We start from the raw sequence: 24,540 nt of genomic DNA, 5'->3' as shown, positions 1-24,540 counted from the left end.
AAATTAGATTTTTTCATGCGTTTTTTTTTTAAGGTCACTTTAAAACACCTAACATGGCTTATTACTGCTTCTTACCTTATCAGCTGGACTGGCTTGTAGAACCAGTAAAAATGCTAATTAGAAGTGAAATGCTAATTAGCTGCGTTGTGCGGTGTTCTAAAAAGTATGTTTTACTCTTTCTAGAACTTTGCTACTATTGATATGTAATTGACAGTTGGTGTTAGTTGCCGGTGGAAATGTTACATGCAGCCCCTTTAAACTAGGTCTTATACCTCCCATTGGAATTTCTGCTGTTTTACACATCAACCCTCTCCCCACTTTGGATGGATGTCAACAACATGAAATTGATGTACTGTAGGTGATGAATAAAGGATACATACTGTAGGAAGTTAGTCCATTCTTTCTGGCTGTCGATGAGCAGCTGTTCTCTGAGCTGGGACAGACTCCTACATCTTCCTATCAGGTACGGAGACTGGTACCTACTCACTGCCTTAGTACTTGAAGGGAGTAGGGGGAAGGAGGGAGGGGGAGAGAGAGCAATTCATCCTCAGTCATAGATCATGGCCTTTAATTTAATTTCCCAGCTAAAAAAAATATCACCATTTCCTGTCAGGACCTCTATCTTACAAGACGGTGGTCAGAGAAATGAGACAGAGGGGAAAGGTAGACATAACAGGAAGAGACAACACTGATTAGAACAGATAAATAAAATGTGACAAAATGTGTAAAACTCCCGTCTCTGTCCTCTCTGTGTTCTCACCTGCTGATCTTAACCCAGTCGGACGGAACCACAGACACCATAGAGTTCTTTACCTCTATCAAGAACTGGGATGGGGGAGGCAAAGAGGGAAGCAGGAAGAGAGGGATGTAGGGGGAGAGAGAAGGATGGAGAGAGTTTAGAAGGTAGAACAGGAGGGGAGATAAATAACTTGCCTGCAGACAGAGACAACGTCAATTTGATTAAAACACACAAACAAGCCTTAAAGATGTAAAGTCCCCTGTTTTGGGGACCTGCGTGGTTCTAGTACCGGTTAGGACAGACATTTGCGCTTATAAATCGATATGTGGACACCACAGATCGAAATGGCTTGCATTGAGAGGTAGCCCTGATTCTTTCAGAAAGGATTTTGTCTCTTCTGCCTGTGTGACGCAGGATGTGAAATCTGACACCATTTGAAGCTAGGATGTCCCTCCTACCATTTCATTCGCTCTTCCGACTGTCCATCAACTCCTGGCTGAACCCTATTTTCATATTTGTACTGTGTACTTGAGCTTGTGTCTTCAAAAGTGACTACACCTCAGCAATGTATAACTATTTTTTTACCAGTAAGGTGAGATTTGAACCTTTCTTGCAGCATTACTAATTATTGTTTGTGGCAGGTTTTCCCAAACTCGGTCCTGGGGCCTACTTTGGGTGCACATTTTGGTTTTTGCTGTAGCACTACATAGCTGATTCAAACAAACAACTCATCATCAAGCTTTGATTATTTGAATCAGCTGTGTAGTGTTAAGGGTTAAGTTTGGGAAACCCTGGTTTATGGCCCTCTTATGATAAATAATTACTTTGGGGAATTACATTAGGTTACATTTAAGCAGTTAAAAAGTCAGACACACATACATACACAACTAAAATCAGATCCCAACTGTGACCTAGCCACCTACAGAAAATGAGGCCATCAGTGCCCGCCTAACACAAACACATACACTCACCTATTCACCCGCAGCTTTTCTCGCAAACATACACGCACGCCTAAATTAGATCACCACTGTGACTCAGCCACCTACACAAAAGGCCTCTTCACACTTAGTAAACTTTTTGTAAAAATACCATAGGCTACACATATTACTCAAATGCAAACTTGCGTACTTGCTACGTCTCCACCACTATCTCTGGAAGTAGCGCATGACACTCGCCCAACCACTTGAAGCAGGGCAGTGTAAACAGAATTGTCTCATTGAGTTAACACTCCAACAATATAAATGGTAATAGCAGTGCAATGTTTTTTTAAACAGTTGAAATGTATAGACATTTTCCTAATATTTGAGACTTGTTTTATAGATTTTTTCCTTAAGTGCCTGTTACATTCTGAAATTGTCGCAGTAGCCGCCGGCTGCACAGAGCCTCGTAAAACTATGGAAGTCCATCCCCACCACCAAAAACATGGAAAATATAGAGCATACAAATAGGATATGTTGTTTAATTTGTAACATTGTGTGATTTCAGAGGTGGAACCACAGGTCCCAGAGTGGTGGCGGGGTTTTTCCTGATCTGGTAGTATGCTAACCTAACCAACTCCGGATCCTAGTTTTAGCGCAGGACATAGTAATAAATCAGCTGTAAAAACATTTTTATGTGGGATTAAATTAATAATTAGGTCATATGGTAAAAAAAATAAATACTGGAAAAAAGATGAAAAAAGTAAAACCCTTAAAACAGACAACAACTGCGATTGGACAAAAACAGGGTTGAGCTCGCTGTATGTAGGGTGGCATTGTGTAAGCCTTTGCAGCTGTAATTAAAAAGATACTCATCCAGTATGCCATCACTATTGTGATGATTGATTAATTAATTCCAGTCAATCATTTTGGATTCAAAAGGCCTAGGTAGCCTAGCCATCCAACGTGTGAATTTAACGCTACTTGATGAATACATGCTGTTAAAGCAACTGTGCTTTTGTCTACAATAGACCAACATAGCTACTGTAGTAAGTCAAAGTTGTGTGCTGGAGAACCTTGGCTGAGCATGGGTGGAGTAGGCATTGTGGTGCTCAAGTGAATTTCCTATCTTTATTGGCTTCAGACCAATGCCTGTTTCTCAATTAAAACACAATTTTTAGTTTTTAATTGTAAAATTGTAATTTTGAGCTGCGGACCAAGTATGTCACATTGCCAGCCACAACGAAAGGCAAGGCTGTAATGTGAATTGAAAAGTAGAATTATCTTTCGCCACTCCTATCCTCAGACTCTCCTTCATATCTTGTAGTGGGAATATGGCTAAAATTATATTAGTCTCCGCCTAACACAAACAGACACACACTCCCCTGTCCACCCGCAGCTTCTGTCACACACAACACATAGTCTCTCTCTCTATGTTACCTCTTGACCACTGACTCTGACGTAGTCCAGTGTGGGGGTCCTGAGTGTGTATCGGACCTCTGTCCGGTGGTCTTGTATCTCAGTCAGAACCGATTGGATCTCGACTCTCCTCTCCTGGAGCACTGGGAAGCCCGATAGGTCACAGAACAGCTCCCTCTTATCCCCTGACCTACACACACACACATTTTTTTACTTTCACCTGTATGCAGATGATACTGTGGTGTATGCCATTGCCCCACAGCTGACCAAGCTCGGTCAGAGCTTCAATCTGCCTTTATTTCACAACAGAAAACCTTTGATGAACTGAAATTGGTACTTAATGCAGGTAAAACCAAGTATGTTATTTACCAAATTACGTAAAAATGTGTCTGATTTGGATGGAGCCCACTTATTAATATCTGGGCATCTGGATTGACGAAAAGCTATCTTTCAAAAAACAAGTTGATGAATTAGTTAAATTAAGAATTAATATATACCCCATCTATAGGAACAGGTCCTGTCTTTCATTAAATAGCAGAAAACAAATAATTAAGTCAACATTCATTCCGGTTATTAACTATAGCGATATCGTCTATATGAATGTATCGAAGCCATTGGATGTAGTTTATCATAGCGCATTGCGCTTTATTACGGGTGATATGTTCAGTACACATCAATTACATTTTATATTAGAAAGTAGGCTGGCCCTCTTTGAAGTGTCGAAGATCGATGCAGTGCGCTCTTTTTGTCTATAAAGCCTCATTGCATAAACTTCCGCCATACCTTACCTCATTGTTAACATTATTGATCATAGTCTGCTGCTGGAAAAAGTATGTGTTATGCTTTACACCCCCTGCTATAATAAGCCTCTAAATTATAACCGAGTTAGAAACAGGAATTCCCCAGGGTAGCTGTTTAGGCCCCTTGCTTTTTTACATTTTTACTAACGACATGCCACCAACGTTGAGTAAAGCCAGAGTGTCTATGTAGGCGGATGACTCAACGCAATACACATCAGCTACTACAGCAACTGAAATGACTGCAACACTCAACAAAGAGCTGCAGTTCATTTCAGAGTGGGTGGCAAGGGATGAGTTAGTCCTAAATATTTCTAAAACTAGAAGCATTGTATTTGGAACAAAACACTCACTAAACCCTAAACCGACACTAAATCTTGTAATAAATAATGTGGAAATTGAGCAAGTTGAGGTGACCAAACTGCTTGGAGAAACACTAGATTGTTAACTGTCATGGTCAAAACATATTAATGCAGTAGTAGCTAAGATGGGGAGAAGTCTGTCTATAATAAAGCGATGCTCTGCCTTCTTAACAACACTATCAACAAGGCAAGTCCTACAGGCTGTCACGAATCCCGCTGAAGATGGTGCCTCTTCCTGTTCGGGCGGCGCTCGGCGGTCGTCGTCGCCGGCCTATTAGCTACCATCGATTCCCTTTCCTTTTGTTCTCTGTTTATTGGTGTTGGTGTATTAGTGTGATCTCTATTTTTCCGGACAGTTTTAGTCCTGTGTATTTTGGACGGGTTGTTTCATGCACCCTTGTGTTTTGCATGTCCGTGTCTCCGCTGTCTTTGGAATAAAAGATCCACGTACGGAAATACCTGCTCTCTGCGCTTAACTCCTCCACTCACCATTCATCGAATTCATAACAGAAGCCCGCACCCTTGAATGGAGTCAGCAGGAGCAGCGACCACCCCTCTCCCAAAGCAGTTGACAGTGAGAGGACGTACATTTCTTTGCTGATTTTATTTACCATATTATATGGAGACAGAAACATTTAAATTCAGCTTAGGATAGAAACCACTAAAGTTTCCAAAACTGTAAAAATATTGTCTGTGAGTATAACAGAACTGATATTGCAGGCGAAAGCCTAAGAAAAATACAATCAGGAAGTGACTCATATTTTGAAACCGTTGTGTTCCTATGCAACCCTATTGGCCATTGAAAGGGATATCAACCAGATTCCTTTTTCTACGTATTCCCTAATGTGTCTACAGCCTTTAGACGTAGTTTCACGCCTTTATGTTGAAGAATGAGCGTAAAGGACCACATTGCGTAAGTGGCCAGCTGAGGGCCCTCAGAGTGATTCTTGCGTAAAAGACAAGAGGCAGCCATTTTTCCTCTCGGTCTTACTGAAAAGTAAATTGTCCCGGTTGACATATTATCGAATAGATATTTGAAAAACACCTTGAGGATTGATTATAAAAAACGTTTGCCATGTTTCTGTCGATATTATGGATATAATTTGGATTGTCGTGACCGCTATTTCCGGTGGATTTCTCAACATAACGTGACCAACAAAAGGAGGTATTTTGGGTATAAAAATAATCTTTATGGAACAAAAGGAACATTTGCTGTCTAACTGGGAGTCTTGTCAGTGAAAACATCCGAAGATCATCAAAGGTAAACGGTTAATTTGATTGCTTTTCTGATTTTCGTGACCAAGCTTCCTGCTGCTAGCTGGACATAATGCTATGCTAGGCTATCGATAAACTTACACAAACGCTTGTCTTGCTTTGGCTGTAAAGCATAATTTCAAAATCTGAGACGTCAGGGTGATTAACAAAGGCTAAGCTGTGTTTCGCTATATTTCACTTGTGATTTCATGAATATGAATATTTTCTAGTAAGATTATTTGGCCGTTGCACTATGCTAATTAGTGTAGTTGATGACAATTCTACCGGATCCTGGATGGGTAGTTCTAAGAGGTTAATGTGCATATATTCCCGTTAATTCCCATATATTCCCATTAATTCCCAAGAAAAGTTTCCACCTATGAATATTCTCCAAAATGTGCAACCCTATGTATGAACAATGCTCCATCACATATTCTGCCTTCCTTTTGTGATGATTTATTTGATAACTTTAATAACAACAATTGATGCCAAAGCTCTAGTAAAGTTGGAAAAGGCCACGTCCAAACGGAAAGCCCCTTGGATGAGTGAGGAAACTAATCAATTAAAGAGAAAGTGCAGAAAGGCAGAGCAGAAGTGGAGAAAGTCAAATTTGCAGGGCCATTATGATATTCTGAGAGATATACACTGCTCAAAAAAATACTTAAACAACACAATGTAACTCCAAGTCAATCACACTTCTGTGAAATCAAACTGTCCACTTAGGAAGCAACACTGATTGACAATAAATTTCACATGCTGTTGTGCAAATGGAATAGACAACAGGTGGAAATTATAGGCAATTAGCAAGATACCCCCAATAAAGGAGTGGTTCTGCAGGTGGGGACCACAGACCACTTCTCAGTTCCTATGCTTCCTGGCTGATGTTTTGGTCACTTTTGAATGCTGGCGGTGCTTTCACTCTAGTGGTAGCATGAGACGGAGTCTACAACCCACACAAGTGGCTCAGGTAGTGCAGCTCATCCAGGATGGAGCTGTGGCAAGAAGGTTTGCTGTGTCTGTCAGCGTAGTGTCAAGAGCATGGAGGCGCTACCAGGAGACAGGCCAGTACATCAGGAGACGTGGAGGAGGCCGTAGGAGGGCAACAACCCAGCAGCAGGACCGCTACCTCCGCCTTTGTGCAAGGAGTAGCAGGAGGAGCACTGCCAGAGCACTGACTCAACTCCAGCCACTTTAATAATGGGAATTGATGGGAAATGATGTAAAATATATCACTAGCCACTTTAAACAATGCTACCTAATATAATGTTTACATACCCTACATTATTCATCTCATATGTATATGTATATACTGTACTCTATATCATCTACTGCATCTTTATGTAATACATGTATCACTAGCCACTTTAACTATGCCACTTTGTTTACATACTCATCTCATATGTATATACTGCACTCAATACCATCTACTGTATCTTGCCTATGCCGCTCTGAACCATCACTCATTCATATATCTTTATGTACATATTCTTTATCCCCTTACACTTGTGTCTATAAGGTAGTAGTTTTGGAATTGTTAGCTAGATTACTTGTTGATTATTACTGCATTGTCGGAACTAGAAGCACAAGCATTTCGCTACACTCGCATTAACATCTGCTAACCATGTGTATGTGACAAATAAAATTGTATTTGATTTGAAATGACCTCCAGCAGGCCACAAATGTGGATGTGTCTGCTCAAACGGTCAGAAACAGACTCCATGAGGGTGGTATGAGGGCCCGACGTCCACAGGAGGGGGTTGTGCTTACAGCCCAACACTGTACAGGATGTTTTTAATTTGCCAGAGAACACCAAGATTGGCAAATTCGCCACTGGCGCCCTGTGCTCTTCACAGATGAAAGCAGGTTCACACTGAGCTCATGTGACAGACGTGACAGTCTGGAGACGCCGTGGAGAACGTTCTGCTGCCTGCAACATCCTCCAGCATGACCGGTTTGGCGGAGGGTCAGTTATGGTGTGGGGTGGCATTTCTTTGGGGGGGTCGCACAGCCCTCCGTGTGCTCGCCAGAGGTAGCCTGACTGCCATTAGGTACCGAGATGAGATCCTCAGACCCCTTGTGAGACCATATGCTGGTGCGGTTGGCCCTGAGTTCCTCCTAATGCAAGACAATGCTAGACCTCATGTGGCTGGAGTGTGTCAGCAGTTCCTGCAAGAGGAAGGCATTGCTGCTATGGACTGGCCCGCCCGTTCCCCAGACCTGAATCGAATTGAGCACATCTGGGACATCATGTCTCGCTCCATCCACCAACGCCACGTTGCACCATAGACTGTCCAGGAGTTGGCGGATGCTTTAGTCAAGGTCTGGGAGGAGATCCCTCAGGAGACCATCCGCCACCTCATCAGGAGCATGCCCAGGCATTGTAGGGAGGTCATTCAGGCACGTGGAGGCCACACACACTACTGAGCCTCATTTTGACTTGTTTTAAGGACATCAAAGTTGGATCAGCCTGTAGTGTGGTTTTCCACTTTAATTTTGAGTGTGACTCCAAATCCAGACCTCCATGGGTTGATAAATTTGATTTCCATTGATCATTTTTGTGTGATTTTGTTGTCAGCACATTCAACTATGTAAAGAAAAAAGTATTTAATAAGAATATTTCATTCATTCAGATCTAGGATGTGTTTTTTTAGTGTTCACTTTATTTTTTTGAGCAGTGTATATCAATGCATTTAGAAATGCCAGATGGGCTCATTTTTCTAACTTCATCACTAAAAATCATCATAATAATAATGCAAGATGAATAATAAGATCTTGATGAGAAGTTTGATGACATATGCCCTAGCATACCACGAAAAGGCACTATGAATTTATTTTCCCTGGTTGACACAGACATGCTAAGGAAAGTGAAATATCAACTTAAGCCTTCTACCTCCCATCCCCTCCTTATTCAAAACAGTTTTTAATTGCATATCTGAAAAAGTGCAAGCTATTGTTAATCACTCCCTGTTCACAGGTACTTTTCCCACTGCACTAAAAACTGCTATGGTGAAACCCCTTCTGAAGAAAAGTAATCTAGATGCTTTTCACTGCTACAGGCGATACCAAACTTTACATTTCTCTGTCACCAGAGGATTTTAGCTCCACAGAAAAATTTGACTGTATTTGTGATTTAAATACTTGGATGGCTCACAACCACCAGCTAAATCAAGACAAGGCTGAGGTACAGTGCATTCAGTAAAGTATTCGGACCCCTTGACTTTATGCACTTTTTGTTACGTTAGTCTTATTCTAAAATGGCTGAAATTGCTTTTTTCCCTCATCAATCTACACACAATACCCCATAATGACAAGGCGAAAACAGGTTTTGATAAATATTTGCAAAATTATAACAAAAATAAAAACTGAAATGTTACATTTACATAAGTATTCAGACCCTTTACAAAGTACTCTGTTGAAGAACCTTTGGCATTGATTACAGCCTCGAGTTTTCTTGGGTATGATGATACAAGCTTGGCACACCTGTGTTTGGGGATTTTCTCCCATTCTTCTCTGCATATCCTCAATATCCTCAAGCTCTGACAGGTTGGTTGTGGAGTGTTGCTGCACAGCCATTTTCAGGTCTCTCCAGAGATGTTCGATCGGGTTCAAGTCCGGGCTCTGTCTGGGACACTCAAGGACATTCAGAGACTTTTCCCGAAGCCACTCTTGCATTGTCTTGAGTGTGTGTCTAAGGTCCTAAGCGCTCTGGAGCAGGTTTTCATCAAGGATCTCACTGTACTTTGCTCCATTCATCATTCCCTCAATCCTGACTAGTCTCCCAGTCCCTGCCGCTGAAAAACATCCCCACAGTATAATGCTGCCAACACCATGCTTCATCATAAGGATGGTGTCAGGTTTCCTCCAGAAGTTACTCTTTGCATTCAGGCCAAAGAGGTTTCATCAGACCAGAGAAACGTGTTTCTCATGCTCTGAGTCCTGTAGGTGCATTTTGGCAAACTCCAAGCAGGCTATCATGTGCCTTTTTACTGAGGAGTGGCTTCTGTCTGGCGACTCTACCATAAACACCTGATTGGTGGAGTGCTGCAGAGATGGTTGTCCTTCTGGAAGGTTCTTCCATCTCCACAGAGGAACTCTGGAGCTACCTGCCCAAGACCCTTCTCCTCCGATTGCAAAGCTTGGTCCGGTGGCCAGCTCTCATTCTTCCATTTAAGAATGATGGAGGCCACTGTGTTCTTGGGGACCTTCAATGCTGCAGAAATGTTTTGGTGCCCTTCCCCAGATCTGTGCATTGACACAATCCCGTCTCTGAGCTCTAGGGACAATTCCTTCAACCTCATGGCTTGGTTTTTGCTCTGACATGCACTGTCAACTGCGGGACCTTATATAGACAGGTGTGTGCCTTTCCAAATCATGTCGAATCAATATAATGTACCACAGGTGGACTCCAATTAAGTTGTAGAAACATCTCAAGGATGATCGATGGAAACAGGATGCACTTTTTTCTTTTTTCCTTTATTTAACTAGGCAAGTCAGTTAAGAACAAATTCTTATTTTCAATGATGGCCTAGGAACAGTGGGTTAACTGCCTGTTCAGGGGCAGAACGACAGATTTGTACCTTGTCAGCTCCTTTCGCAACCTTTCGGTTACTAGTCCAACGCTCTAACCCACATATGTCAGAGTCAAGGCCCGCGGGCCACATCCGGCCCGCAAGAAGGTTTTTTACGGCCCCTGGGATGATCTTGATTTATTATTAGAACCGGCCCGCAGCAAGCCGGCAGCCCGCAGATCTTTTACACGCACCAATACTACATTTCCCACAATGCAAAGGTGACGCACCGAGCAGTAGGCTGCTTCATTTCAATATTTATTGGCACAGCAGTCGTCAGCATCACAGTAAAATTAACTTTCAGATACCCATCAAAAATGGCAAAACGGAAGGTGGATACTGAGAACCGGGGGTTTCAAACAAGGTGGGAGTCGGAGTATATGTTCACGAAGGTAGCTGGAAAACCTGTGTGTCTTCTGTGTGGAGAAAGTGTGGCGGTACTGAAAGAGTATAATCTGAGACGACATTATGAAACGAAACACGCGGACACACACGCGGACGCAACTGTCAAGGCCAGTTTTATTTTGGCAGAAGAGATCGCTAAATCAGCCCGGCCATTTACGGAGGGGGATTTCATCAAAAACTGCATGATTAAAGTTTGTGACGAAGTTTGCCCAGAAAAAAGGCAACTCTTTTTAAATGTGAGTCTGAGCAGAAACACCATTGCCGAGAGAGTAGACCAGTTGTCCATCAATCTAAAAGAGCAGCTTGTGAAAAAGGGAAAAGATTTTATTGCATATTCCTTGGCTGTGGATGAGAGCACCGACATTTCTGACATTGCCCAGTTGTCAATTTTCATCCGCGGAGTGGACTCCAACCTAAGCGTGACAGAGGAGTTTTTGGCTTTACGTCCTATGCATGGCACAACTACGGGGCATGATTTGTATGAAGAGGTGTCAAGATGTGTAAATGAGATGGAGCTGCCTTGGGAAAAACTCGTGGGTTTGACAACCGACGGAGCACCTGCGATGTGTGGACACAGGAGCGGACTGGTGGCGAAGATACGGGAAAAGATGCAAGAGGAAAACGCGACAGGTGAGCTGACAGCTTATCATTGTATCATACACCAGGAAGCGTTGTGCGGTAAAGCCTTGAAAATGGAGCATGTAATGAGCATCATCACGCGCACAGTTAACTTTATCAGAGCCAAAGGTTTGAATCACCGCCAGTTCAAGGCATTTCTGACGGAGTTAGAAACGGAGCATGGTGATTTGCCTTATCACACAGAGGTGCGATGGCTAAGCCAGGGAAAGGTGCTTCAAAGATGTTTCGAGCTTCGTGAGGAGATTTGTCTGTTCTTGGACAGCAAAGGGAAAGACACAACACAACTCCGAGACGAAATGTTTCTGTGTGAAATGGCTTTTCTGTGTGACATTACGAGTCATCTGAATGCAATAAACTTGCAGCTGCAGGGTCGGGATCGTGTCATCTCTGATATGTACAGTACAGTGAAGGCATTTAAAACCAAACTGACTCTGTGGGAGACGCAGATGCGGAAAGAAAATTTGAGCCACTTTCCCAGCTGCCAGACCATGAAAGAGAAGCTCTCTACCAGTGCGTTCCCGAGCACACAGTTGGCTGATAAAATAGGTATGCTTGCCGCTGACTTTCGACGCCGATTTGCTGACTTTGAAGCACAAAAAAGCAGGTTGGAACTGCTCGGTAACCCATTTGCTGTTGACGTGGAAAGCTCACCACCAAACCTCCAAATGGAGTTGATTGACCTCCAATGCAATGATGCACTGAGGGCAAAATATGCGGCAGTGGGTGCTGCGGAGTTCGCCCGTTTCCTCCCCGGCACAATGCCCCAGCTGCGCATCCAGGCTGCTCAAACGTTGTCTATGTTTGGCAGCACATACCTGTGTGAACAACTGTTTTCTTTGATGAACCTGAACAAAACATCACACAGAAGTCGACTTACTGCTGAACACCTCCACTCAATTCTGAGGATTTCTTCAGCTCAGAGCCTTACCCCGAACATTGATGAACTTGTGGAAAAGATGGGACACCACCAAGTATCACCCTCAACCTCAAACAAGTGAACATTACTGTGCAATCACATATTTAGAGTTTTTACTCAGTTCAAGTTTAAAAGTTAAAATTTAATATTTGTTTTCACTGCATGTTACTTCTCCTTAAACAAAGTGTTGTTTTTGATTAATAGATTTTTGCACTTTACTTTTTTGTATTTCAATCCAATTATATTTTAAAAATATTTCAGTTGAGTGGATGATAGAAAATTGCTATTATTGTTTTTTCTTTGAAGTAAATTTAGCCCACTTTTGCTAAAATAGAAAATATAGTCTACTGATGGTGCCTTGAATACCGGTTTCTTTCATTTAATGTTCATGTTATGGGGATATTTATATAAAGGAAATTTGTCTTTTGTGTCTGTTGAAAATTAAAGATTACTGACAGAGCCATAAGAAAATATTGCTTTATTTATCTGATCATATTGTAATATATTTGTTAGGTTTTCAGTAGGTTCAATTAGGTTCACTAGACTATATGCGTCATTTAAAAATTTTTCAATGAACATTCGAACAGTCCGGCCCTCGTCTTGTAGCTGATTTTTTTATTTGGCCCTCCGTCCATTTGACTTTGACACCCCTGCTCTAACCACTAGGCTACCCTATGAGTCTCATAGCAACGTGAATGTGATATTTCATTTTATTTATTTTTATTTCTAAAAATCTGTTTTGCTTTGTCATTATGGGGTATTGTGTGTAGATTGTTGCGGAACATGTTTTATTTAATCCATTTTGGAATAAGGCTGTAACGTAAGAAAATGTGGAAAAAGAGAAGGGGTCTGAATACTTTTTTTAACTAGGGATGTCAATTAAGAACAAATTCTTATTTTGGCCATGTAACGTTTTTGCAAAAAATACTTTTCATTGTGAGCTCATTTACTTGGGTGGCTGCCAGCCAAATAAGCGTTGCACTTCTGTTGTCATTTTCTACTAAATGTGTTGTACTAATGTATTTTCTGTGAAGGAAAACTAAAAGTTGCACGCCCCTGATCACTCTATTAAAGCAACAAAAAAAACACTTTCAATATAAAACGGCACCCCTGTCAATACACAGCTGGACGCACCTGCTCCCGCTTTCTTTCGTTGTGATATTTACAAACAAAGACATAACTGGCTCAAATATTCTGGGGAACTACGGTAAGCTTCATAATGTAAAACAATGTGGCAGGTGAAATGATCAGTGCGATCTGCTTTATTTCCTAACGTATTGCACAGGTTGACTGCATGTATTTACTAAAAAGGTAGCTACAAATATTAAGATGTATTGAAAAACTTAAAAGAAATAGTTTCAACGGTATTAAAAAACCATCCCATGGCTATTTCCAAATACCCCAGTATACGGTATACCACTCAAGCCTAACACACACACGCACACTGTGGTGACTCACTTGGCAGCCTTCTCGTTGAGGACTTTGAGAAAGTTGTGTGCGGGAGCCAGCAGTTCAGGTGTGTCCAATAGGAGTCCTCGGAGCAGAGAGGAGCTGAGCTGTGATTGGATGGATGGGAGCAGAGCCTGTAGTTCCACCCCCAGCCGAGAAAGACTGCTGCTGATGAGGTAGAACTCCTGGGTGGAACACTGGAACACACACATGCAAACACATGGGTCATTAGAATGTAATGTGTGCGTTTGATATTAAAACTCAATTCATCTTTCATATATTTCCCTGTGGTGAGGTAATATCATTGACATAACTAAGAATGTATAAATTAGATCATATATAAAACAAGAGTATGTGTGTGTGGGGAGAGAGATGAGATGTAAATTCCTCACTCTCATCTAATACTGATATGACAGCTGTTAAGCCTAATTTACATCTTACGCTTCCGCGCTATTAGGTCGGCTCGAATGAAATTATGCAATATCGAATGTCCGCTACCTTCCACACATGTCCGCACGGGCTTCCAAAATCTCTGTGTCAGCAGGACACTTTTCCTAGGTGGTGTGCAGACGTGGAACCCTGTGCGGACATGAGCAGATGTTCAATTGAAGTGGAAGGTGGAAAGTAGGTCTTAGGACACACACACTAACCTGTAAAGCACATATGTCAGAGTCAAGGCCCGCGGGCCACATCCGGCCCGCAAGAAGGTTTTTTACGGCCCCTGGGATGATCTTGATTTATTATTAGAACCGGCCCGCAGCAAGCCGGCAGCCCGCAGATCTTTTACACGCACCAATACTACATTTCCCACAATGCAAAGGTGACGCACCGAGCAGTAGGCTGCTTCATTTCAATATTTATTGGCACAGCAGTCGTCAGCATCACAGTAAAATTAACTTTCAGATACCCATCAAAAATGGCAAAACGGAAGGTGGATACTGAGAACCGGGGGTTTCAAACAAGGTGGGAGTCGGAGTATATGTTCACGAAGGTAGCTGGAAAACCTGTGTGTCTTCTGTGTGGAGAAAGTGTGGCGGTACTGAAAGAGTATAATCTGAGACGACATTATGAAACGAAACACGCGGACAAAAACAAGAATATGGACATGGAACAAAGGCTACAAAAGGCAGAGGAATTAAAACGAGGCCTCAAATCTCGACAGGCTCTGTTCAAAAAAGCCAAATCACAAGGCCAGGCTGCTGTCAAGGCCAGTTTTATTTTGGCAGAAGAGATCGCTAAATCAGCCCGGCCATTTACGGAGGGGGATTTCATCAAAAACTGCATGATTAAAGTTTGTGACGAAGTTTGCCCAGAAAAAAGGCAACTCTTTTTAAATGTGAGTCTGAGCAGAAACACCATTGCCGAGAGAGTAGACCAGTTGTCCATCAATCTAAAAGAGCAGCTTGTGAAAAAGGGAAAAGATTTTATTGCATATTCCTTGGCTGTGGATGAGAGCACCGACATTTCTGACATTGCCCAGTTGTCAATTTTCATCCGCGGAGTGGACTCCAACCTAAGCGTGACAGAGGAGTTTTTGGCTTTACGTCCTATGCATGGCACAACTACGGGGCATGATTTGTATGAAGAGGTGTCAAGATGTGTAAATGAGATGGAGCTGCCTTGGGAAAAACTCGTGGGTTTGACAACCGACGGAGCACCTGCGATGTGTGGACACAGGAGCGGACTGGTGGCGAAGATACGGGAAAAGATGCAAGAGGAAAACGCGACAGGTGAGCTGACAGCTTATCATTGTATCATACACCAGGAAGCGTTGTGCGGTAAAGCCTTGAAAATGGAGCATGTAATGAGCATCATCACGCGCACAGTTAACTTTATCAGAGCCAAAGGTTTGAATCACCGCCAGTTCAAGGCATTTCTGACGGAGTTAGAAACGGAGCATGGTGATTTGCCTTATCACACAGAGGTGCGATGGCTAAGCCAGGGAAAGGTGCTTCAAAGATGTTTCGAGCTTCGTGAGGAGATTTGTCTGTTCTTGGACAGCAAAGGGAAAGACACAACACAACTCCGAGACGAAATGTTTCTGTGTGAAATGGCTTTTCTGTGTGACATTACGAGTCATCTGAATGCAATAAACTTGCAGCTGCAGGGTCGGGATCGTGTCATCTCTGATATGTACAGTACAGTGAAGGCATTTAAAACCAAACTGACTCTGTGGGAGACGCAGATGCGGAAAGAAAATTTGAGCCACTTTCCCAGCTGCCAGACCATGAAAGAGAAGCTCTCTACCAGTGCGTTCCCGAGCACACAGTTGGCTGATAAAATAGGTATGCTTGCCGCTGACTTTCGACGCCGATTTGCTGACTTTGAAGCACAAAAAAGCAGGTTGGAACTGCTCGGTAACCCATTTGCTGTTGACGTGGAAAGCTCACCACCAAACCTCCAAATGGAGTTGATTGACCTCCAATGCAATGATGCACTGAGGGCAAAATATGCGGCAGTGGGTGCTGCGGAGTTCGCCCGTTTCCTCCCCGGCACAATGCCCCAGCTGCGCATCCAGGCTGCTCAAACGTTGTCTATGTTTGGCAGCACATACCTGTGTGAACAACTGTTTTCTTTGATGAACCTGAACAAAACATCACACAGAAGTCGACTTACTGCTGAACACCTCCACTCAATTCTGAGGATTTCTTCAGCTCAGAGCCTTACCCCGAACATTGATGAACTTGTGGAAAAGATGGGACACCACCAAGTATCACCCTCAACCTCAAACAAGTGAACATTACTGTGCAATCACATATTTAGAGTTTTTACTCAGTTCAAGTTTAAAAGTTAAAATTTAATATTTGTTTTCACTGCATGTTACTTCTCCTTAAACAAAGTGTTGTTTTTGATTAATAGATTTTTGCACTTTATTTTTTTGTATTTCAATCCAATTATATTTTAAAAATATTTCAGTTGAGTGGATGATAGAAAATTGCTATTATTGTTTTTTCTTTGAAGTAAATTTAGCCCACTTTTGCTAAAATAGAAAATATAGTCTACTGATGGTGCCTTGAATACCGGTTTCTTTCATTTAATGTTCATGTTATGGGGATATTTATATAAAGGAAATTTGTCTTTTGTGTCTGTTGAAAATTAAAGATTACTGACAGAGCCATAAGAAAATATTGCTTTATTTATCTGATCATATTGTAATATATTTGTTAGGTTTTCAGTAGGTTCAATTAGGTTCACTAGACTATATGCGTCATTTAAAATTTTTTCAATGAACATTCGAACAGTCCGGCCCTCGTCTTGTAGCTGATTTTTTTATTTGGCCCTCCGTCCATTTGACTTTGACACCCCTGCTGTAAAGTAAGGAAGTAACCCTCCCTTTGAAAACAGCCTATGTGGCATCAATATAAGTCAGAATAATTTAATCTAGTGTCAAAATTCACTACAAAAGTGTAATAGAATCATTTTGGTAATGAAGTTAACCTCGTCTAAAACAGAGTTTGGAACGTCAGTGCATCACAACGAGTAAATTAAGGTTGGGTTTGGATTACAATATGTGATAGAAAAATTACATATTTACCTGATTTGTTGGATATTTGACAATTATATACTTAACTACAATGATATACTTAACTAAACAGTAAGACATTTCTGTTCTATTAAATGTTTGTGTGAACTGAGGAGAGCCTAAAAACCTACAGCTGGCATTCTATAGATGAGATGTGGTGGGTGTCAATGAGAAAGCCTGGAGGAACAGAAAAAAGGCCACAGTATTCCTAATTGTCCTGGCATCTGGGAGACCACACCAGAGGCAGATGACCAGAGGATGAATCCAAAGTGGCTTATGGTGCTCCCCAATCTATATGGGAGGGGTTGAACCAGCCATGACTGAGCATTCTTGGAATCAGCTATATAAGGAACAGCATGGTCTGTAAAGGGGAGGCTTCTCTGCAGCCCAACAGCCCAACAGTCTTGACTGTCTTGACTGTTGGGCTGACAAGTGTAAGAATATTTCAAGATAAATACAGAGGACTAAAGGTCAAGAAGCCTAAAGGTCAAGAGGACTAAAAGTCAATAGAGTACTAACGATCAATGGAAATATAGTTTTTTCTGTAATAGGGAAATAATGAGCAATGGGTCAGAGACATGGAAGGAATTTGTCTTCACATTGAGCCTGAAATAGGATACTTGTTATTTGGCCATTGGTCCAGTTTTATTGCAAGGTATCCTATTTGGTCAACCACAGGCTAGGGCTGGGTTATAAATTACAATCTGTCCCTTTGTTCTGTGGAGAGAATCACTGAGGACAGATGTGTCCGTACTTGTTGCACATCATGTCGTCACACGTCATCAGAGTGCGCAGCTGAACAGTGTATGCTGGAAAACACTCGGTTTGTTATTTTTGATTGAAACAAAACCGATATTCATTAAATACGAATACAGAACATGTTTTTGCATCGATTTCCCAACACAGTTTGCTTTTAACAGCAAGAACCGCTATTTCTTGTCCCGGAATGCTGCTTAACCAGTTGCGACGAGCAAACCCGTATCCGGGAGCGTAATCATAGACTCAAAAGCATTAGCATAACGCAACGGACATAAATACCCCTAAAAACTTTTCCTATTCATGAAAATCGTAAATGAAATGAAATAAATATATTCAAACACAAGCTTAGCCTTTTGTTAACAACACTGTCATCTCAGATTTTCTAAATATGCGTTACAGCCAACGCTAGACAAGCATTTGTGTAAGTTTATCATGGCATAATGCTATGCTCTGCTGACAGCAGGCAACATTTTCACAAAAATAAGAAAAGCAACCAAATTAAATCATTTACCTTTGAAGAACTTCGGATTCTTTCACTCAGGAGACTACCAGTTAGATAGCAAATGTTCCTTTTTTCCAAAAATATTATTTTTGTAGGTGAAAAAGCTCCCGTTTCTTCATCATGCTTGGCTGAGAAATCGACCGAAAAATGCTACAACTATAACGCCAAACTTTTTTCAAAATTAGCTACATAATATCGACAGAAACACGGCAAACATTGTTTAGGATCCATCCTCAAGGTGTTTTTAACAAATATATTCGATAATATATCCGTCAAGGCAGTTGGTTTCTCATAAGAAGCGATTGGAAAAATGGCTACCTCAGTATTTTACGCAAGGTTTTCTGCGGGAGACACCATGTGACCACATGCCATATATGGTCCCTTACAGCCATGCTTCAAGGGAAATGCCTAAAAAGACATCACAATGCTGTAGACACCTTGGGGAAAACGTGGAAAACGTAAGCTCATTCGTAGCTCATTCACAGCCATATAAGGAGTCATTGGCATGAGGCGGTTTCAAAAAATGCGGCACTTCCTGGTTGGATTTTTATCTGGGTTTCGCCTGTAACATCAGTTCTGTGGCACTCACAGACAATATCTTTGCCGTTTTGGAAACGTCAGTGTCTTCTGTCAATTATATGCATAGTCGAGCATCTTTTCGTGACAAAATATCTTGTTTAAAATGGGAACGTTTTTCATCCAAAAATTAAAATAGCGCCCCCTAAATCCAACTGGTTAACAGACCGGTTTAAGCCTGCTTGACAGAGACGCTAAGCTGCTAGCCATCAAGCTAACGAAGTTGGTACCAGATGAGTTTTGTCTGGAGAAATAACGTTTCCAGCGCTGTAGGAGCTGTATCTATTACGCACTGTTTCAGGACAAACCAGATCACTCGGAGTTCCATTGCGGAAATTGTTTACCTGCCGAGGATTTCCTCGTCCTTCTCACCAAAAGTGATTCCGGGCAGCTCCATGGTAAGAAATGTGACCGTTCCTGGTGCAAAAACAATGTTTTATGACAAAGCTTGAGTAAATGACATTACTCTCCTGCTCTCGAATGCACTATGCCAGGAAATCGATTATATCGTAGTCCATGTGGGTTTTAATGACATTATGAAGGGCAGTTCTGAAAAGTTGAAACTGGATTTTAAAGAGTTGATTGATTCTCTAAACACTAACAAAAACCCCATCATATCCGTACCATATCCGCTATCTCTGAATCGCAGCATTGTACGCTTTAGCAGGATTCTTTCTCTTCACAACTGGCTACGTGATTGTTGCAGCTCAATGGGTGTAACTTTTGTTGACGATTTCGATACCTTTGGAAACAAAACACGTTTTATAAGGAGGATGGGATCCACCCAAATCATTTGGGATCCTGGATCCTTTCACAGAACTATAAGGCTGCTTTGAGACAATGATTTATCAATGACTCAAGCCCAGCTCAGCTAATCCCTACCATTGTGACACAGTGTTGTCATAATGCTTCAGCAATTGTACATTACACCAGGGGCATCAGTAGACACAATATAAGTAACCTATTGTATGTCCCTTTATCTGCCCTGAATGCCTCTACTGATCCTACAGTTATTATATGCAGTAATCATGTGCCTATGAACCAGATTTATACTGTTAGCACTAAGCTGGTGTGCCCTAGGAGTAAGTCCACTATGAGCAGCTCACCCTGCACTAACATAAATAACATGAGCACATCTACTGCTGCTAAGCTTCCCAGTAAAACAATGAAAGCAAGTAAGGATCCTTGAAGAAAAATTATAAAAATATCACAAGCATATGTAGCTTAACTTCTTGAGAATACTTGACACGCAGACGTCCCAAGTATGCCCCTGGAAATGCAAATGCGCTACGCTAAATGCTAAATGTACTCGTTACAACTCAATCTTTGATCAAAATTCACAAGCAGGGTATTGAATTAAAGCTACACTCGTTGTGAACCTAGCCAGCAAGTCAGATTTTTAAAATGCTTTTCGGCGAAAGCATCAGAAGCTATTATCTGATAGCATGCACCCCCCAAAATGCCAGCACGACACGTAAACAACAGATTTTGCGGTAGCCGGCGCTACCCAAAACGCAGAAATAAAATATAAAACATTCATTACCTTAGACGAGCTTCTTTCTTGGCACCCCTATATGCCCCATAAACATCACTATTGGGTCTTTTTTTCGTTTAAATCGGTCCATATATACCCAAAATAGCTTTGTATGGAAGTTGTGTAATTCAGAAAAAATCATCGTTTTTAAACGCTGCGTAATTTTTTAAAATTAAAAAAGTCGACGATAAACTTTCACAAAACACTTCGAAATCCTTTTGTAATCCAACTTTAGGTATTAGTAAACGTTTATAATCTATCAAAATGATTACAGGGCGATGTCTCTTCAATAGGTCTTCACTTGCAAAAACAATGCCATCTGATATCTCCCACAACTGCATCCGGGTGAAGACTGGGAAAATGGAGGTCAGATGGATGGATTTTCCAACAATTAATTCAATTGAAAATTAGGACAATGGCGCCATCGTGCGGAATTTGTATGAATTGCAGGCAGATTCCCATTAAATTCTGTTCTCTTTTAACAACTGGTGGAAGTGACTTATGGAAATTATTTTTTGCTTTCAGAGAGCAGTTTTTCTTGCGTTTTTCAATGAAACACACGATCTGTTATAGTCACAGCCGTGATTTAACCAGTTTTATAAACTTCAGAGTGTTTTCTATCCACACATACTAATCATATGCATATACTATATTCCTGGCATGAGTAGCAGGACGCTGAAAAGTTGCGCGATTTTTAACAGAATTTTCGAAAAAGGAAGGGGTAGAAGTAAGAGGTTTAAGAAACAAGGTTCATGAAATCAATAATTTGCTAGTAACAGATGACATTCATATTCTGACTCTGAAACTCACGTAGATAATACCTTTGACGATACAGTGGTAGCAATACAAGGCTATAACACTTATAGAAAAGACAGAAATGCCAATGGTGGAGGTGTTGCTGTTTATATTCAGAACCACATTCCTGTAAAGACTAGAGAGGATCTAATGTTAAATACTGTTGAAGTAATATGGCTACAGGTTCATCTGCCTTGCCTAAAGCGCGTTCTGGTGGGAAGCTGCTATAGACCACCAAGTGCTAAGAGTCAGCATATTGATAACATGTGTGAAATGCTTGATAATGTATGTGATATCAACAGAGAGGTATATTTTCTGGGTGATTTAAATATTGACTGGCTTTCATCAAGCTGCCCACTCAAGAAAAAGCTTCAAACTGTAACCAGTGCCTGCAACCTGGTTCAGGTTATCAGTCAACCTACCAGGGTATTTACAAACAGCACAGGAATGAGATCATCAACATGTATTGATCACATCTCTACTAATGCTGCAGAAATTTGCTTGAAAGCAACACCCAGATCCATCAGATGTAGTGATCACAATAGAATAGCCATATCTAGGAAAACCAAAGTTCCAAAGGCTGGGCCTAATATTTTATATATATTTTTTATTTCATCTTTATTTAACCAGGTAGGCTAGTTGAGAACAAGTTCTCATTTACAACTGCAACCGGGCCAAGATAAAGCAAAGCAGTGCGACACAAAACAACACATGGAATAAACAAACATGCAGTCAATAATACAATAGAAAAGGTCTATATACAGTGTGTGCAAATGAGCTAGGATAAGGGAGGTAAGGCAATAAATAGGCCATAGTGGCAAAATAGTTACAATATAGCAATTAAACACTGGAGTGTAGATGTGCAGAAGATGAGTGTGCAAGTAGAGATACTGGGGTGCAAAGGAGCAAATTAAATTAAAATATATAACAGTATGGGTGATGAGGTAGTTGGATGGGCTATTTACATATGGGCTATGTACATGTGCAGTGATCTGTGAGCTGCACTATCTGCTGGTGCTTAAAGTTAGTGAGGGAGATATGAGTCTCCAGCTTCAGTGATTTTTGGATGCTGGTGCTGCTATGGTGACCAAGGAGCTGAGATAAAGCGGGGCTTTACCTAGCAAAGACTTATGCGTGACCTGGAGCCAGTGGCTTTGGCGACGAAAAGCGAGGGCCAGCCAACGAGAGCATACAGGTCGCAGTGGTGGGTAGTATATGGGGCTTAGGTGACAAAACGGATGGCACTGTGATAGACTGCATCCAATTTGCTGAGTAGAGCTGAAGGCTATTTTATAAATGACATCGCCGAAGTCAAGGATCGGTAGGATAGTCAGTTTTACAAGGGTATGTTTGGCAGCATGAGTGAAGGATGCTTTGTTGCGAAATAGGAAGTTGATTCTAGATTTAATTTTGGATTGGAGATACTTAATGTGAGTCTGGAAGGAGAGTTTACAGTCTAACCAGACAGACACCTAGGTATTTGTAGTTGTCCACATATTCTAAGTCAGAACCGTCCAGAGTAGTGATGCTGGACGGGCGGGCAGGTGTGGGTAGCGATCGGTTGAAGAGCATGTATTTAGTTTTACTTGCATTTAAGAGCAGTTGGATGCCATGGAAGGAGAGTTGTATGGCATTGAAGCTTGTGTTAAAGAGGTCATACAATAAGTGTTGTTGTGATTCCTATGTTATTGACGTAAATATTATCTGTTGGTCCGTCGTGTGTAATGAGGAGCAAACAGACAAAGCACTTGACACATTTATGAAATATGCTTAATCCAGTTGCTAATAAGCATGCACTCATTAAGAAAATGACTGTAAAAACGGTTAAATCCCTGTGGATTGATGAGGAATTTAAAAATTGTATGGTTGAGAGGTATGAGGCAAAAGGAATGGCAAATAAGTCTTGCTGCACAACCGATTGGCAGCCTTATTGCAAATTGAGAAATAATGTGACTAAACTGAATAAAAATAAGAAAAGGGTTTCATCATGGCTATGTAAAGATGTGTTCCGAGGCCACTCCACTATGGGCTGATACTTCTATGTTTTAACCTTTTATCTATCAAAACAATAATTAATTTTGCACACCTACTGACTCTAGCAACATTCGGGTGACATTATTGGATATGTCCGGAACTGGGAAAACAAGAAGACACGACAAAGACTAGCAACAAGATGGTGGATGCTAACGCTATTGAGATGCTAGTCACCATCCGTGCAGAAATGGCTACACTACGCTCTGATTTCATGACCGAACTTTGCTCCTCTGTGTCAAGTCTATGAGCTGAAATTATGACAGAAGTCCAGTCAACTATGGCAACACTACAAACAACTTTCGCGACACAAACCCAAAAAATAAAGGATATGGAAACGCCATTGACCGACATAGATAATTGGCTTACCGAATTGGAAACCAAAAACGACGAGCTTACCTCCGAGAACGTGAAGTTGAAGGTTAGTCTAGATGAACAGGAAACACGTTCCCGGAGACAGAACATACGTGTGGTCGGAATCACAGAAGGGACGGAAGGGCGCAATCCTACCGAGTTCATGGCCACTTTCCTGCTTGACGTCCTTGGCGGAAAGACGTTTGACCGGCCCCCAGTCATCGACAGGGCACATCGCACTCTAGCGGTAAAACCACAGCCCGGTCACCCTCCCAGAGCAATGCTGGTCCACCTACATTACTTCCAGACCAAAGAGAACATTCTTCGCACCTCCCGCGAAAGAGGACAACTGAACTACAATGGCAAGCGGATCCATATCTTCCCAGATTACTCTGCAGATCTGGCAAAACGCAGAGCTGCATACAAAGATGTGAAAGCCCACCTTCACAAGGCAGGAGTCAGATTTGGCCTGATACACTGGGATAACTGAGGATTACTTTACAGGGGGCTAGCCACACATTTGAAGATCCCCAGTCTGCGCTCACCTTCTACCGGGACAATATCCACTCTACAGCGGCACAGAACCCAGATCCGTGAAGGTTGCTAGTTGTGTTATTAGGGTGCACACATGGTCAGTGTACAGACATGAACGTGAGTAACTTTTATTTGCCCTAGCAAAATAATGCACCACATGCAGATGGCTGAATACCTCAGGTCGGAACCATCTACCATGCAATGGTATTCAAAGTAATCGTTAATAAGCGTTGTGGTGTAATGTAACTAAGCTTTTCATTTATAGAACTAATGAGGTTCTTTTTTTCCCGGAATGAATAGGCCAAATCCCAATGACGTTCCTGTTAATTTGCTAATTTAGTCAGTCGGGTCTCAAGGTAGGCAAAGGGGTGTATTTACTTTAGGCCCGCAATTTTGTCTTTTTTATTATATAGGCTAGGCTACATGTGATTGTATGGTGTATCTGTTCTGGCACGTGCATATGAGTG

The 24,540-nt window shown here is 41.7% G+C and overlaps 1 protein-coding gene across 2 annotated transcripts in view; it reads right to left on the bottom strand.

Moving 5' to 3' along the window:
- LOC139411217 (mutS homolog 3 (E. coli)) overlaps positions 1-24,540 on the bottom strand; it is a 135,090-nt gene that overhangs the window by 64,787 nt on the left and 45,763 nt on the right. For both annotated transcript variants that reach the window (XM_071157218.1, XM_071157219.1), the window contains exons 14-17: positions 13,475-13,662; positions 3,097-3,265; positions 761-825; positions 381-497 (exon numbers count right to left, since the gene is read on the bottom strand). In XM_071157218.1, coding sequence (XP_071013319.1) covers positions 381-497; positions 761-825; positions 3,097-3,265; positions 13,475-13,662 — 539 coding nt within the window. The remainder of the gene's footprint in view (positions 1-380; positions 498-760; positions 826-3,096; positions 3,266-13,474; positions 13,663-24,540) is intronic.

The sequence above is a fragment of the Oncorhynchus clarkii genome, chromosome 6 (assembly GCF_045791955.1).
Source record: "Oncorhynchus clarkii lewisi isolate Uvic-CL-2024 chromosome 6, UVic_Ocla_1.0, whole genome shotgun sequence".
Classification (NCBI taxonomy): Eukaryota; Metazoa; Chordata; class Actinopteri; order Salmoniformes; family Salmonidae; genus Oncorhynchus; species Oncorhynchus clarkii.
The sequence above is the reverse complement of the archived record's forward strand: the minus strand, read 5'-3'. Positions and strand labels throughout refer to the sequence as shown.